Raw genomic sequence first — 12,694 nt, 5'->3', positions numbered from 1 at the left:
AGGAAGAACTGCCTGCAAATATGGTAAAAAGGAATGAATGAGAGACGATGTTTTGGAAATCTTGAAACAATTTATTGAGTTGCTTTATACAAGATTAACAATTTCCACACCGCCCCCAACACCAACATAGTCGCTGCACAAAAGCCACAGCCCTCTCACATCCAAGAAATGCCCCGGCAAGGAAAGCCCTGCAGCGCCGTGGCCGCGAGCCCGCTCCGCCCGCGGACCTGCCTTGCCATGGCTTTTTAAGTCATTCACTCTTTCGTTACCACAAATAAAGCATCAACAAGGAAAAGAAACCTCATAAACTCCCCATCAAAGAAACGTTTCCCTGAGGCAAGAGGCATCACTAGATTCCTAAGGAGGAGGGTGTCCTGCTCCAGCGGCACGCTCAGTGGCACCCGGGAGGAGGGGCACGGCAGGGGAGGGCGCGGGGGCTCCCACGGCTCAGCCTGCACGGACGGCCTCTGCACGGCTCTGAGCTCAGCGATACAAATCTCTTCTTTGGCTCTTTTGCTACTACCTAAGACTATTCTGTAAACAAACTGGAAACCCAAGTTGCAAAAAATATATGTAATAAAGGGATAAGGAATCCACTTAGCCCAATGTGAACACGTGTTGGTTCTTATGTAAAAAAGAAGTTAGAGCAGAGGCCTGGCCGACTAGCTGGCAGAGGTCTTGCTCCCCTGGAAACTGGGCAACCCCTAGGTCAATCGTGAGTTACTGAGCGCTGTACCCTGGGAGTCAGGAACCAAAAGAGCTGCCTGTGTCTCCACACAGGCGTACATTCTGACGAGGCTGTTTACTCTCAACATACTTGAAATCACTCAGCTGCAGCAGTCAGTTCAGACTTCACAGGACAAGCAAGTGCCCTAAAAATCCTAGTGAAGCAGCCACTGGCTGAGTGAGAACAGTGTGACGACTTGAGCTCTGGGTCACTGTCCTAGTCTGTCTCTGACGTCCTCTCAAGCTCATCAGCACGTCACCCTTAAGTCAATGCACAGCCCTGCTGCCTGGAAAGCCAGGACCTCAAGGCCTGTTTCTACACAGCAGACGCTTCACAGAGGCCTGTTCCTGCAGCTCCGCCTGAGAATGGTTTCTAAATAAACTGGAATGTCTACCTGTGACTTGGAACCCCTCGCATCCTCAGCCCTCGAAGAGATGAAGAAGGGCCTTGAGGCTCTGCAGTCTGCCTGCATGAACTGTGGAGAAACCAATGGGGCCCTGGCTGAACTGGGACCTGGGATTTGGGGCCCAGATGACCTTCAAGTCAGGATGGCACAGATTATGATGTGCAACCATAAAAAACCCAATTAAATAAAACTGGCTATGTCTTAAGTACAGCCATATCTTTAAAAAAGGTCTTCATCTGAGATCCACTCAGAGCTGAATGGATGTGTGTCTGATTCTGCTCCACCATAAAGGCACTGGAATTATGTCTTCCTAGGAACAACATGACGTGCGAAGAATAGTCCCATTCTATCCAATGCATTTAATGGTAAGGATGAAAACTGAGCCAAAAATAAGTGTCTTCTAAAAACCCTACCACAGTTGTTGAATCTACAAAGGCCTTTTCTCTAAAAGAGCTTCACGGTCACGTTCAGTGGAGAGACTGGCCCCCACAGTGCAGGGGTCGGGTGTTCGGAGTGCTCTTCAGAGAACAAGGAAAGTCTCCCAGCTGCGGCGTTGGCCAGCTTGGTCCTGTTGGGCACACAGCCTGAGGGTGGAGGGGCACCACGACCATCCAGGGACCCCACGGCAGCCAGAAGGAGCCCCTGACCAGTAGGGCACCATGAGGTACTCTGACCGAATGCGAGGGGTCGGGCCGATCTGAAGCACAGGTGCACCCCCGCCCTGCCTGGCACTAGAGCTCCGAACACGACCTAGCGTGCCCCCAGGCTAGCGCTGCCCCCACAACGATTGTCCGCAGCAGAGCCACGAGGCCCGGAGCACCAGGCCGCTCAGGGCCTCCAGAGAAGCACGGGGCTGCTCCCCACACTGAAGGCACATCACGTGTGCCCAGAGACGCTGCACTCAGCGCTCACGCCCTCTCCGGGAGACAACCAACGGCAGAAGGAGCATAGTCATTATCCAGCTTCCGAGACCTCCTTGTTCAGCTTCTAGCCTCTCCTCCGAAAGTCACAACTTCCGGGGTACACTGGGCCCTTTCCCATGAAGCTGAGAAGCATCTGGAAAAGAGTAGACAAAAACCGAACACAAGTCTTTCAGGAGCTGTGACTCCCCGGAGGCAGCAGTAACCAAACCTCAAGGAGATGACTTCTTAAATAGCAGGAGCCCCTGAACACTGAGTGTTCTAAGGCTCCAATGCCGCCCGGCTACCTGAGCTCGCTGCTCCTGCGTACCTGTGTGTGCGGCCACCGCAGGGGTGACCACTGGCGGGGTACCCCGGTCACAGGGCCACAGCTCTGCTGCGCACCGACCCGTGGCGGGCAGACTCGGTGGGGACGCCTGAGGAGCACGCTGAGCGCCCACGCCAACAGAAGACCCTCAGGTCCTCTAAGCACTAGCTCAGAAGCACAGGCATTCTTAGTCCACACAGGAAAGAAGGCGAAGCAGACACCAGTCACAGCTGGGTGGAGCAGACAGCTTTTCTTTACATCCAGGTACTCCTGCAACGTGAGGAACGTCGCAGGGAGAGACGTTCAAATAGCCCATTTCAGCACGGATGCTTCTCTGACGGCTTTTTAATACTCACAGGAAAACCAGGAAGGAAATGCTACATGAAAATGCTTTTCCCTTTTCTGGTAAAGATGCCACAGACCAGTGGTCATGTTTCCAAATGGCTCTTTGATAATCTTCTGTTTGAAAGAGTGTCCCCAAAAGGAAACAGAAGCGGGGCAATCTCTTTCAAAAGCCACAGCTCCTGCCTGAATGGCGAGAGCTGTGACCACCAGCTTGTGGAGTCATCCCCTGTACCTGACGCTTCTCCAGAGGAAAAGGGAGTGATTGCTGATCCTGGCTCAGCCTCCCAGTTTCTTTCTCTGAAGAAGCAACAATTCTGCCTTGGGGATTTATGATCCATTCTTGCACCCAGATGGCCTCTGGCGTTCACTACAAACACATGAGCCTCAGGACACGGGGCCAAAGCTCTCGGTGCGGCACACCCAGCTGGGCAGCTGCCCACGGTCCCAGGCCACCAGGGCTACCCCAGACTCAGCTTCCCGAAGACTGGCTCTCCCCTGACCAGTACAGCCCCCGCTCGTTTCTGGAGCAGGTTGAGAGAAGTAAGAAGAGCACCGGGCTAAACCTAGATCCCTTGAGGGCGCACAGCAGCACTGCCTTAAGCGGGCCTAGGAGCCAAGAAGCCTCGCTCCCAGGACAGAGTGAGGCAAACTGCTCACCACACAGGTGCCGGCCCAGGGCATCTGAACCCTCTTCTCACAGCTGTAAACCCAGGGCTTGCAGAGGGCCCTTTCTGGAGCCACTGTTCTATGGGGAGGAGAGGCAAGGGAAGAAAGGGAAAGCTGCCTCAGTCCAGTCACGTCCCACATCTCTGCGTTCATGTCTGGACTGAACTGAAAGCATCTCCTCTCGTGGATACACGCTGACGTCAGAGGTAAGGGTCCCTCCTGAAGCCACTGTCACCTGTCGCTGCTACGTGGACTTTCCCTTTCACTTTAACTAAGCTGAGAGAGTCTGCTGTTAGCTGGCACCACCTGGAAGGGGAAGCCGTGAGAACTGAAAGGCCTGCAGTGCCCCAGCGAGCCCTCGGGCAATCAGCACCATGACCCTTCTAGTCCTGCTAACTGAAGAGGAAAGGCTGAGCTAAGGGGTGGGAAGTCCTTAGCCTTGCACACAGGCCACCACGACATCCTCTGTGATCACACTGGGTAGGGCGGGCCTGGAAAACGTCAAAAGCTGTAGGAGCCTGTGTCATTCTGAGTACCCACAGAGCCAGAGCCTCAGAGGACAAACCAAGACAACACGGTGATAACAAGGTGCAGACATCGAAATCCTTGGCAGCAGACAAGGCCTCTGCCGGGGGAGGGGCATGGCCCATCGTGCGTGTGGCACCGACCACCTGGGAATTACCTGGCAGGCTCTGCGGGATGTGAGTGGACACGGCGGGGTGTGGGACAGGCGCTGCGCGGGGCGGGCTGGAGTGCAAGCCAGCCAGGAGACCTGAGAGAAAACAGAGGAGGGAGAGAAGGACAAAGCGCACACACTGAGGACGAGGAGGAGAGCAGCCTGGGCGCTGAGCCCCAGACGACCTACTGGACCAGTTCTGGGTGGAAACTCCAAAGGGGCTCAGTACAGTCCCCGGGAAGGCTGCCCATGGTCACACACCAGACAGATACAGGAACCCAGCACGTGACAACAGGACTCGTGGGTCACACACAGACACTGGGGCACGTGGCGTACCTCCAGCGTGAGGGAGGAAGGAGACACACTTACTGTGGCTGAGGCCGTGGTGGAACGTCCCGGGTGCAGGGCCTGTGACGATGGCATCCTTGGAGACCCCTGACTTGGCAGGGGAGTCGGCGCTAAAGGAGAATACATGGAGGGGAAGCTGGGAGATAATCCCCAGGGGGTTCGAGTTCAAGGTCCCAGGGCAGCTTTGGGCTGCCTGCCTTGTAGGACGAAGACAGCAGATTTAAGGGTGAGGAGCTGGTCAGCAGCACAGCCCCACTCGTTCCTTTCTGGGGAAGAAGCACACACAGGGGTCAGAACTGCAGCCCTGCCCACAGCTCACTCACAGACCAAACTGACGGGGGGTGGGACGGGTCAGGGAACACACCCATGGGTACATCAGCTGCCCCTTCTGAAGGCATCCCCTCCACTGCAGCCCCAGAGGAGGGCAGGCTCTGTAAATTGGCACAGAACAGCTCCCAGCACAGAGTTCATTTTAAAAAGCAGGTATTCAAAACCAGACAAGACACTATCTAGACAAAAAAAAGAAAGAAAACTGCAGCCCAGTTTCTTTGATGAATATAGATGCAAAATTTCTCAACAAAGTATCAGCAAACAGAATTCAACACATTAAAAAAAGTTCATACACTACAATCAAGTGGGGTTCATCCCAGGGACACAAGGATGGTTCAGCACATGCAAATCAGTCAAAACGATACACCACATCCACAAAAGGAAGGACAAGAACCATATGACATCTCAATAGACGCAGAAAAAGCTTTTGACAAAATTCAATATCCATTCATGATTAAAAAAAAAAAAAAACTCTTACAAAGTGGGCACAGAGGGAACATACCTCAACATAATAAAAGCTGTTTATGACAAACCGACAGCCAACATAATACTCAATGGTGTCAAGTTGAAAGCCTTCCCACTAAAATCTGCAACAGGACAGCGATGCCCACTCTCACCACTGCTATTCAACATAGTACTGCAAGTCTTGGCCACAGCAATCAAACAAGAAAAAGAACTAAAAGGGATCCAAATAGAAGGGAAGAGGTAAAACTGTCACTACATGCAGAATGACATGACACTATATACAGAAAGCCCCAGACTCCATACAAAAACTACTAAAGCTGATAAACAAATTCAGCAGGGTAGCAGGATGCAAGATTAACATACAGAAATCTGTTGCATTTCTTTACACTAACAGTGAAATATCAAAAAAGGAAAGTCAAAAAAAAATCCCTTTTAAAAATTGTATCAAAAAAAAAAATACTTAGGAATAAACCTGATCAAGGAGGTGAAAGACTTATAGGCTGAGAGCTATAAAACACTGATAAAGGAAATTAAACATGACTTAAAGAAATGGAAAAATATCCCATGCTCTTGGATAGGAAGAATCAATGTTGTCAGAGTGGCCGTACCACCCACAGCAATCTACAGATTTAATACAATCCCTATCAAATTATCCAGGACATTTTTCACAGAACTAGAACAAATAATACTAAAAAAAATTTTTTTTTCAAATGGAGGTGTTAAGGATTGGACCCAGGACCTCAGGCATGCTAAGCATGCCCTCTACCACTGAGCTATACCCAGTACCCAATCCTGAAATTTACATGGAATCACCAAAGATCCAGAATTGCCAAAGCAATACGGAAGAAAAAGAACGAAACCGGAGGCATAACCCTCACAAACTTCAAAAAATACTACAGAATGATAGTAATCAAAACAGTGGGGTATTGGCACAAAAACAGACACATGGATCAATGGAACAGAATGGAGAGCCCAGAAATAAACCCACACACCTATGGTCAATTAATCTTCGACAAAGGAGGCAAGAATATACAATGAAGAAAGACAGTCTCTTCATCAAGTTGTGCTGGGAAAGCTGGACGGCTGTATGTACATCAATGAAATTACAACACTCCCTCCCACCGTACACAAAAATAAACTCAAAATAGCTTAAAGACTTAAACATAAGACAGCACACCATAAACCTCCTAGAAGAGAACATGGGAAAAACATTCTCTGATACAAATACTAGCAAACAAACCAAAGCAACAGAAATAAAAGCAAAAATAAACAAATGGGACCTAATTAAACTTATAAGCTTTTGCACAGCAAAGGAAACTATAAATGAAATGAAAAGACAACCTACGGACTGGGAGAAAATATTTTCAAATGATTCAACTGATAAGGACTTAACTTCCAGAACATACAAACAGCTCATATAACTCAACACAAAAAATAAACAATCCAATCAAAAAATGGGTAGAAGATCTAGACATTTCTCCAGTGAAGACCTACAGATGGCTAATAGGCACATGAAAAGATGTTCAATAGTGCTAATTATTAGAGAAATGCAAATCAAAACTACAATGAGGTATCACCTCACATTGGTCAGAATTGGCATCGTTAAAAAGTCCACAAAGGATAAACACTGGAGGTGTGGAGAAAAGGGAACCCTCCTACACTGTTGGTGGGAATGTAATTTGGTGCAGCCACTATGGCAAACAGTATGGTGACTCCTTAAATAACTAAAAACAAGAGTTACTATATGATCCAGCAATCCTACTCCTGGGCAAATATCCAGAAGAAACTCTAACTCAAAAAGATATATGCACCCAAGTGTTCAAAGCAGCACCATTTACAATAGCCAAGATGTGGAAGCAGCCTAAATGTCCATGAACAGATGACTGGCTAAAGATGTTGTGGTATATATTTATACAATAGAATACTACTCATAAAAAAGAATGAAATACTGCCATTTGTAGCAACAAGGATGGACCTAGAGATTATCATCTGAAGTCAGAAGGAGAAAGACAAATACCATGTATCACTGATACGAGGAATCTAAAAAAATGATAGAAATGAACTTATTTACAAAACAGAAACAGACTCACAGACATAGAAAACAAACTTGTGGTTACCAAAGCAGAAGGGGGTGGGGAGGGATAAATTAGGAGTCTGGGATTGGCAGATACAAACTGCTATATATAAAATAAACAACAAGTTCCTACTGTATAGCAGATGGAACTATATTCAATATCTTGTAATAACCTATAATGAAAAAAATTAAGACTATATATATATATATATATATATATATATAAACTGAATCACTATGCTCTACACCAGAAACACAACATTGTAAATCAACTATACTTCAATTAAAATAAATAAAAAAAAAATGAAAAGCAGGTATTGAATGTGCCTCCTTTGTGCAAGAAAGGGAAGAGTATCATATACAGACACCCACAAATACAGGTAATATGTGAATGTATGCACTAATATACATAAAACATACACATACATTTGTATGTATTAATCTTTGTTTTAAGAAAGAAATAGGGAAAAAACCTGGAAACTAAGGAATGCAGTTACAGGGGCTGCAGGAGCAGGGCAGAGACAAATGAACCCTTGCTGAACATACCTTTCTATAGCTTTGTCCTTTGCAACCACATAGTTGTCTTATATGTTGGAAAAATAGAGGAAAAAAATCTCTCATTTCCCCAACTGCATCCAAACTTCTTTTAATTACCCACAGGCAAGTGAGGCAAGCCTCACTAACCACTGGACTCTGTCAAATCACCTGTGTCTGACCTGCAGAGTCTTTCCAAACCCAATCAAAACAACCACTCTTAGAAGGTACTGATCTTCCTGGGGCAGGAACATCTCCACAGAACTAATGGTCGGAGACACAGTGTTAATCTCACTTAGTTGCTTGGAGAGATGGACAGGTAGGAGGCTATGGAAGGAAAGCTTCCTGGCTCTTTCTACATCACCCACACCCACAGCCTCCCTGCAAACACGGTGCTGACTAGTCCTTTCCCTCCGCTCGTCCTAAGGAGACGTTTGGGGCTCTCCTGGGATTCCTGCCACCAGAACAGTAAAGACTTGAAAACAGGAAGCCCAGTTCTCCTCCCGATTTCCAAGCTCTGTTCCTGACCGCCAGTGTCAGACCTCACTCTCTGACCAGGGCAAGGCAAGCAGCCCTGCCTGTCCTCAGGGCCCCTAGGAGCTGGGCTGCGTGGTACTCACTGGCAAGGAGGTAGACGATGTCACGCTGCTAACTGCACTGGGCTTCAGGGAGGAGGTCAGTAACTTTGCCACTCCCTGGGTCCCACCGCTAGAATCTCCATTTGGACCACCGGGAGGGGCCACCAGGGTCAGCTTCTGGGAAGCAGGCGTTTTTTTCACTCCAGAGCCTGGGGCAGGTCGGCTGGTGGGCTGCCCTGTGGAGGAAGGCTGCACACCAGGGAGCAGGTTCCCGGATGTAGAGCTCTGGACCGGTGTTCCTCCGGAGGAAGAGCTGCCAGAGGAAACCCCATGTTTGGACAGAGAGCCAGCAAAGGGACTGTTTTTGTAAGACGGCCCTGAAGAGCTGGCTGGGTGCTGTTTTGCTGGATGGCTCAGCGCAGCGGAGGACGAAGCTGGCGTCTTGTGAGAACTGCTGCTGGAGGCTGGCGTTCCTCCTGAGCAGGCCGGTGTGGAGGGATGGAAGCTCTGGCCTTTGGTAGCTGTCTTGACAAGCTGGAGGAGGGACCGGTGACACTGAGGAGAGGCAGGCTTTGGGCCCTGGAGCTTACCGACAAATGGCGTTGTGGGGGTGAAGCTCTTCTGCTGAGTGCCTGCATGAAAGACTTTGACCTGGGAGCCAGGCACGGGAGCTACTGCCTGGGCTGCGTGAGACGTCCGTGGCAAACCGTGGTGCTTGGCTTTGGATGGGTGCACTTCTGACAGGCCTTTGCTAAGGGGACCCTGACAGGACAGCTCTTTGTAGCCAGAACTCTCTGGTTTTTTCTCCTGAGAGGACTGCCCCAGTGCCAGAGCCTGTTCAGCCAGAAAATTGAGGGGTGACTGCAAGGAGCTAGAGGGTGGTGGGGCAGAAGGGCTGGGCTTCGGAAAGTTCCTTTTTTGTTCCGTACATAAAACACCTGCAACTTTCTCTGCAGGCACTTTCGAGGGTGCAGGCAGTGTGAACTCAGAGCTCCCGCTGGCTCTGCTATTCAGTGCAGCCAGTTCCTTGGACACAGCCTCCAACGACGAGGCTGAATTACGGATCAAGTCTCCATCCAACGAGTCCTCCAGGTTGATAGGAGCAGGATTAGCAAGGCTGCCAGACGCCTGGGACGAGAGCTCCCTGTTCGCAGCTCCAGTACTCAGGCCTCCTCCCAGGTGTTCTGAAGGCAAAGCAAGGGGGCTGCCAATCTGGCCTGATGGGACGGAAACCTTTTTATCAGGCTTAGTAGATGGTTCCTAAAGGAAAGCAGAAAGGCTGTTTAGAAACGTCCAAAGATGCCAACACTGGCCCTGCTGTGAGAACACAAGCGTGAGAATACAAGACAAAGAAGCAGGCCTTCCTGTGCAATCACAGAGCAAGGTAGGAAGAGAGCAGGTGCCAGGCCTGCGTGGATCTGGACCACCTTCTGCACAGGGCTGGGGCTGGGGCTGGGCTGACCCAAGCACGCACACGTACACCAATGGGGAAACTCTTCGTGCTGCTTCTGAAAAAGTACAAAACTCGAAAAAGGAGACGCTCCCCTTACTGGCCCTCACACTAGCTCAGTGCTCCTAGCTGCAAGCACAAAGTGCTGTGTGGCACAGGGACTGCCTTAGTTTCCTTCCCCTCCTTGGTCTTCCCAGCACTCGTCCCCTCAGGGGGCTCAGAAGCGGGGCCTGCCCCATCACTCTCGCTGCCCAAGCAACGCTGCAGGAGTTCAGCATACACTAAGGAAAAACTGATCTGCGTGGTCATTCCCTCAGACTGTTCAGGTATGCTAGAGGGCACTACAAAGCCTCAGGAACAGGCAAAAATTTAGTGAAACAGCAATTTTTCCTGCACGGAGAGATCTCTGCAACATCGAAGTCATTTCAGTCTCTAGTTTCCAAGCATCGCACACACCCCCATGTCTGCCAGGTCTACTCGACAAAGCCTCCCATCCTGCCCAGGGCAGCTCCAGCTTAACCTGCACTTGGCTAGCAGGGTGCTCTTCCATAAGAGATTATGAGAATTCACAGTGCAACGCCTTCACATCTGCAAGGGCTCACTGCTCCTCAGAGGGCTGTCAGGGAGACCTCACTTAGTCCCACAACAGCCCCAGGAACTGGCCAGATGGGTGCTGTTTCCTAGAACTGAGGCTGGAGGGCCCTAGTGGCCCAGCTCAGGTCTCTCCTTCCAACCCAAGGGCCCTCCTATGGGCCAGGATGCCTCTTGGTACAACCTCAAGAGTGCCATCCTGAAGATCTGTGCCCCAGACCAGGAAAGCTCAGTGAGCTTCCAGGAGCATGGCTGCAGAGAGATAAGAACAGATGGCACATGACCTGGGCAGGCTGACTCACCTTCACCTTCATTTTGGAAGAGACCATGACTTTCTTCTTGGCCCTGTTCAAAGGAATGAACACAGGAAAAGTTTAGAGGAGATTCATGAAGGAGATAAAACCCCACAGTCCTGACAAGTGAAAACGCTGAGACACTCACAGGATTGATGTCACGTGCCCGTGGCCTCGTCTGCTCTCCTTAAACAGAGTCCTGGAACAAACAGAACACTAGGAGGTTTGCACAAGTCCCCTGAAAGCAGACTGCCCCCAGAACCTTCCTACCTCCCTAGCAGTGAGTGCCTGTCACTCACTAAATGTCGGCAGGCTAGTGAGAGGGCCCAGAGTAGCTGCAGGGGGCCCCTGAAAGCCAAGGACCTAGGATTCACCAAAAACGCCATGGCTTTGCCCCCAAACCTCTTGTGATGATTATTTTTTCCCCTAAAGGCAGGTATACTTTCCTTATTGCCTATTCTCATCATCTCCAAGAGTAAAATGTGAAGTGACCCATGGCATATCTTTTCCCCGAGAAACTCAACAGAAGTTTCTTTATGCCCTTCCCTATGTACCTTCAGGAGTCCAGTCTATAAGGTGAGAAGAGCAATTCTATTTAAAGGGACACAGAGACAAGAAAAGGCTCCAAGACTTGTCCAACCCACAGAAGAACCAGGCCCAACCAAGAGCACTAGCCCCAAGAGCAAGATCCTGGGAACATGGCCAAGTAGGAAGCACTAGGAATGGTCTCCCAACCTGGGCAACAACTACCCCGGCAGAAGCTGTCTACTGGAACTATTCTGGAATTCTGTTCAAGTCTGTTTAAGGCTTGTAACTTCTAGGGGATGACCTAGATGGGTAAATGGTGGTTAATTTCAGTCAGTTTCAGCTCTCAGCACAGCAGCAGCTGCCCTTCCCCCACCGGGTGTTCCTGGAGAGCTTGCAGGAAGGAGGGTGAGCAAAAAGGACCCCGTCCTCCAAAGATGAGGGGTTGGTGCTCTGAAGACTGATCGCTGCTTCTGGTCACAGGTGCAGAGAGGCCACCACCATGGTTGCTGCCCCTCCCCAACTGCTGCAGCACCTGCCCCACTAGCTGAAGTGACCAGCCAGGGGATTTAAAGGACTGGGACCCCTTTTTAACCCTCTTCTTCTTCTTTTTTTTTTTTTTTTCCACTTTTCCCTTCAGGAGTCAGACATTAAAGACTAAAACATCAAAAAAAAAAAAAAAAGGCAAAAACTGCACACATGGGGAAAATTAGAAAGTGACTGTGTATGCCCAAGCAGAAGCTCAGAAGAGACCTAAGAATAACACATTACGATCACCCCTCAGGCTGAGTGATCCAGAGACAGCCTGCAACATCAAAAACATACAAAAACAATGTAAAAAAAGCAGCAAACCCCAGGGAAGGGAGAGAATCCGATTTCCAGAGTTACCACGTTAGTAGATTCAAATGTGCAGTGTTCAATAAAAAAAATCACAATGCACACGGAGAAACAGTAAATTATGGCCCATTCAAAGGGAAAAAAACCACATCAGCAGAAACTGTCCCTGAAAAAGACCAAACAGCAGACACACTACACAAAAACAATTGTTTTAAAGATGCTCAAAGAACTGCAGGAAGATGTAGAGAAAGTTAAGAAAATAATGTGTGAACGAAATGGAAATATGAATAAAGAGACAGGAAACCTAAAAGGAAATTCTGGAGCTGAAAAGTATAATAACTGAAGTGAAAACTTCACTAGAGGGCTTCAAAGGCAGACTTTAGCAGGCAGAAAAAAGAAACAGTGAACTTGAAACAGAACAATGAAAATCATCAAGTCTGAGGAACAGAAAGAAAAGACTGAAGAAAAGTGAACAGTCTAAGGGACCTGTGGGATACCACCAAGCAGACACCCCCCCCCCTCACATAGCGTGGACGTCTCAGAAGGATGAGAGAAAGAAAGGGGTCCAGAGAAGAGTGGAAGAAATAGTGGCTGAACACTTCTGAAATGTGAAAACAAGTGA

At 49.1% G+C, this 12,694-nt stretch overlaps 1 protein-coding gene across 1 annotated transcript in view; it reads right to left on the bottom strand.

Moving 5' to 3' along the window:
* Positions 1-50: 50 nt before the first annotated feature.
* UBN1 (ubinuclein 1) overlaps positions 51-12,694 on the bottom strand; it is a 37,316-nt gene continuing 24,672 nt past the window's right edge. The window contains 7 exon segments of the mRNA XM_014551805.2: positions 51-2,189; positions 4,054-4,143; positions 4,417-4,573; positions 4,575-4,661; positions 8,419-9,636; positions 10,720-10,762; positions 10,859-10,909. Of these exon segments, the coding sequence (XP_014407291.2) occupies positions 2,140-2,189; positions 4,054-4,143; positions 4,417-4,573; positions 4,575-4,661; positions 8,419-9,636; positions 10,720-10,762; positions 10,859-10,909 (1,696 nt within the window). The 3' untranslated portion in view covers positions 51-2,139.

This window comes from Camelus ferus, chromosome 18, assembly GCF_009834535.1.
Source record: "Camelus ferus isolate YT-003-E chromosome 18, BCGSAC_Cfer_1.0, whole genome shotgun sequence".
In the NCBI taxonomy this organism is placed as follows: domain Eukaryota; kingdom Metazoa; phylum Chordata; class Mammalia; order Artiodactyla; family Camelidae; genus Camelus; species Camelus ferus.
The sequence above is the reverse complement of the archived record's forward strand: the minus strand, read 5'-3'. Positions and strand labels throughout refer to the sequence as shown.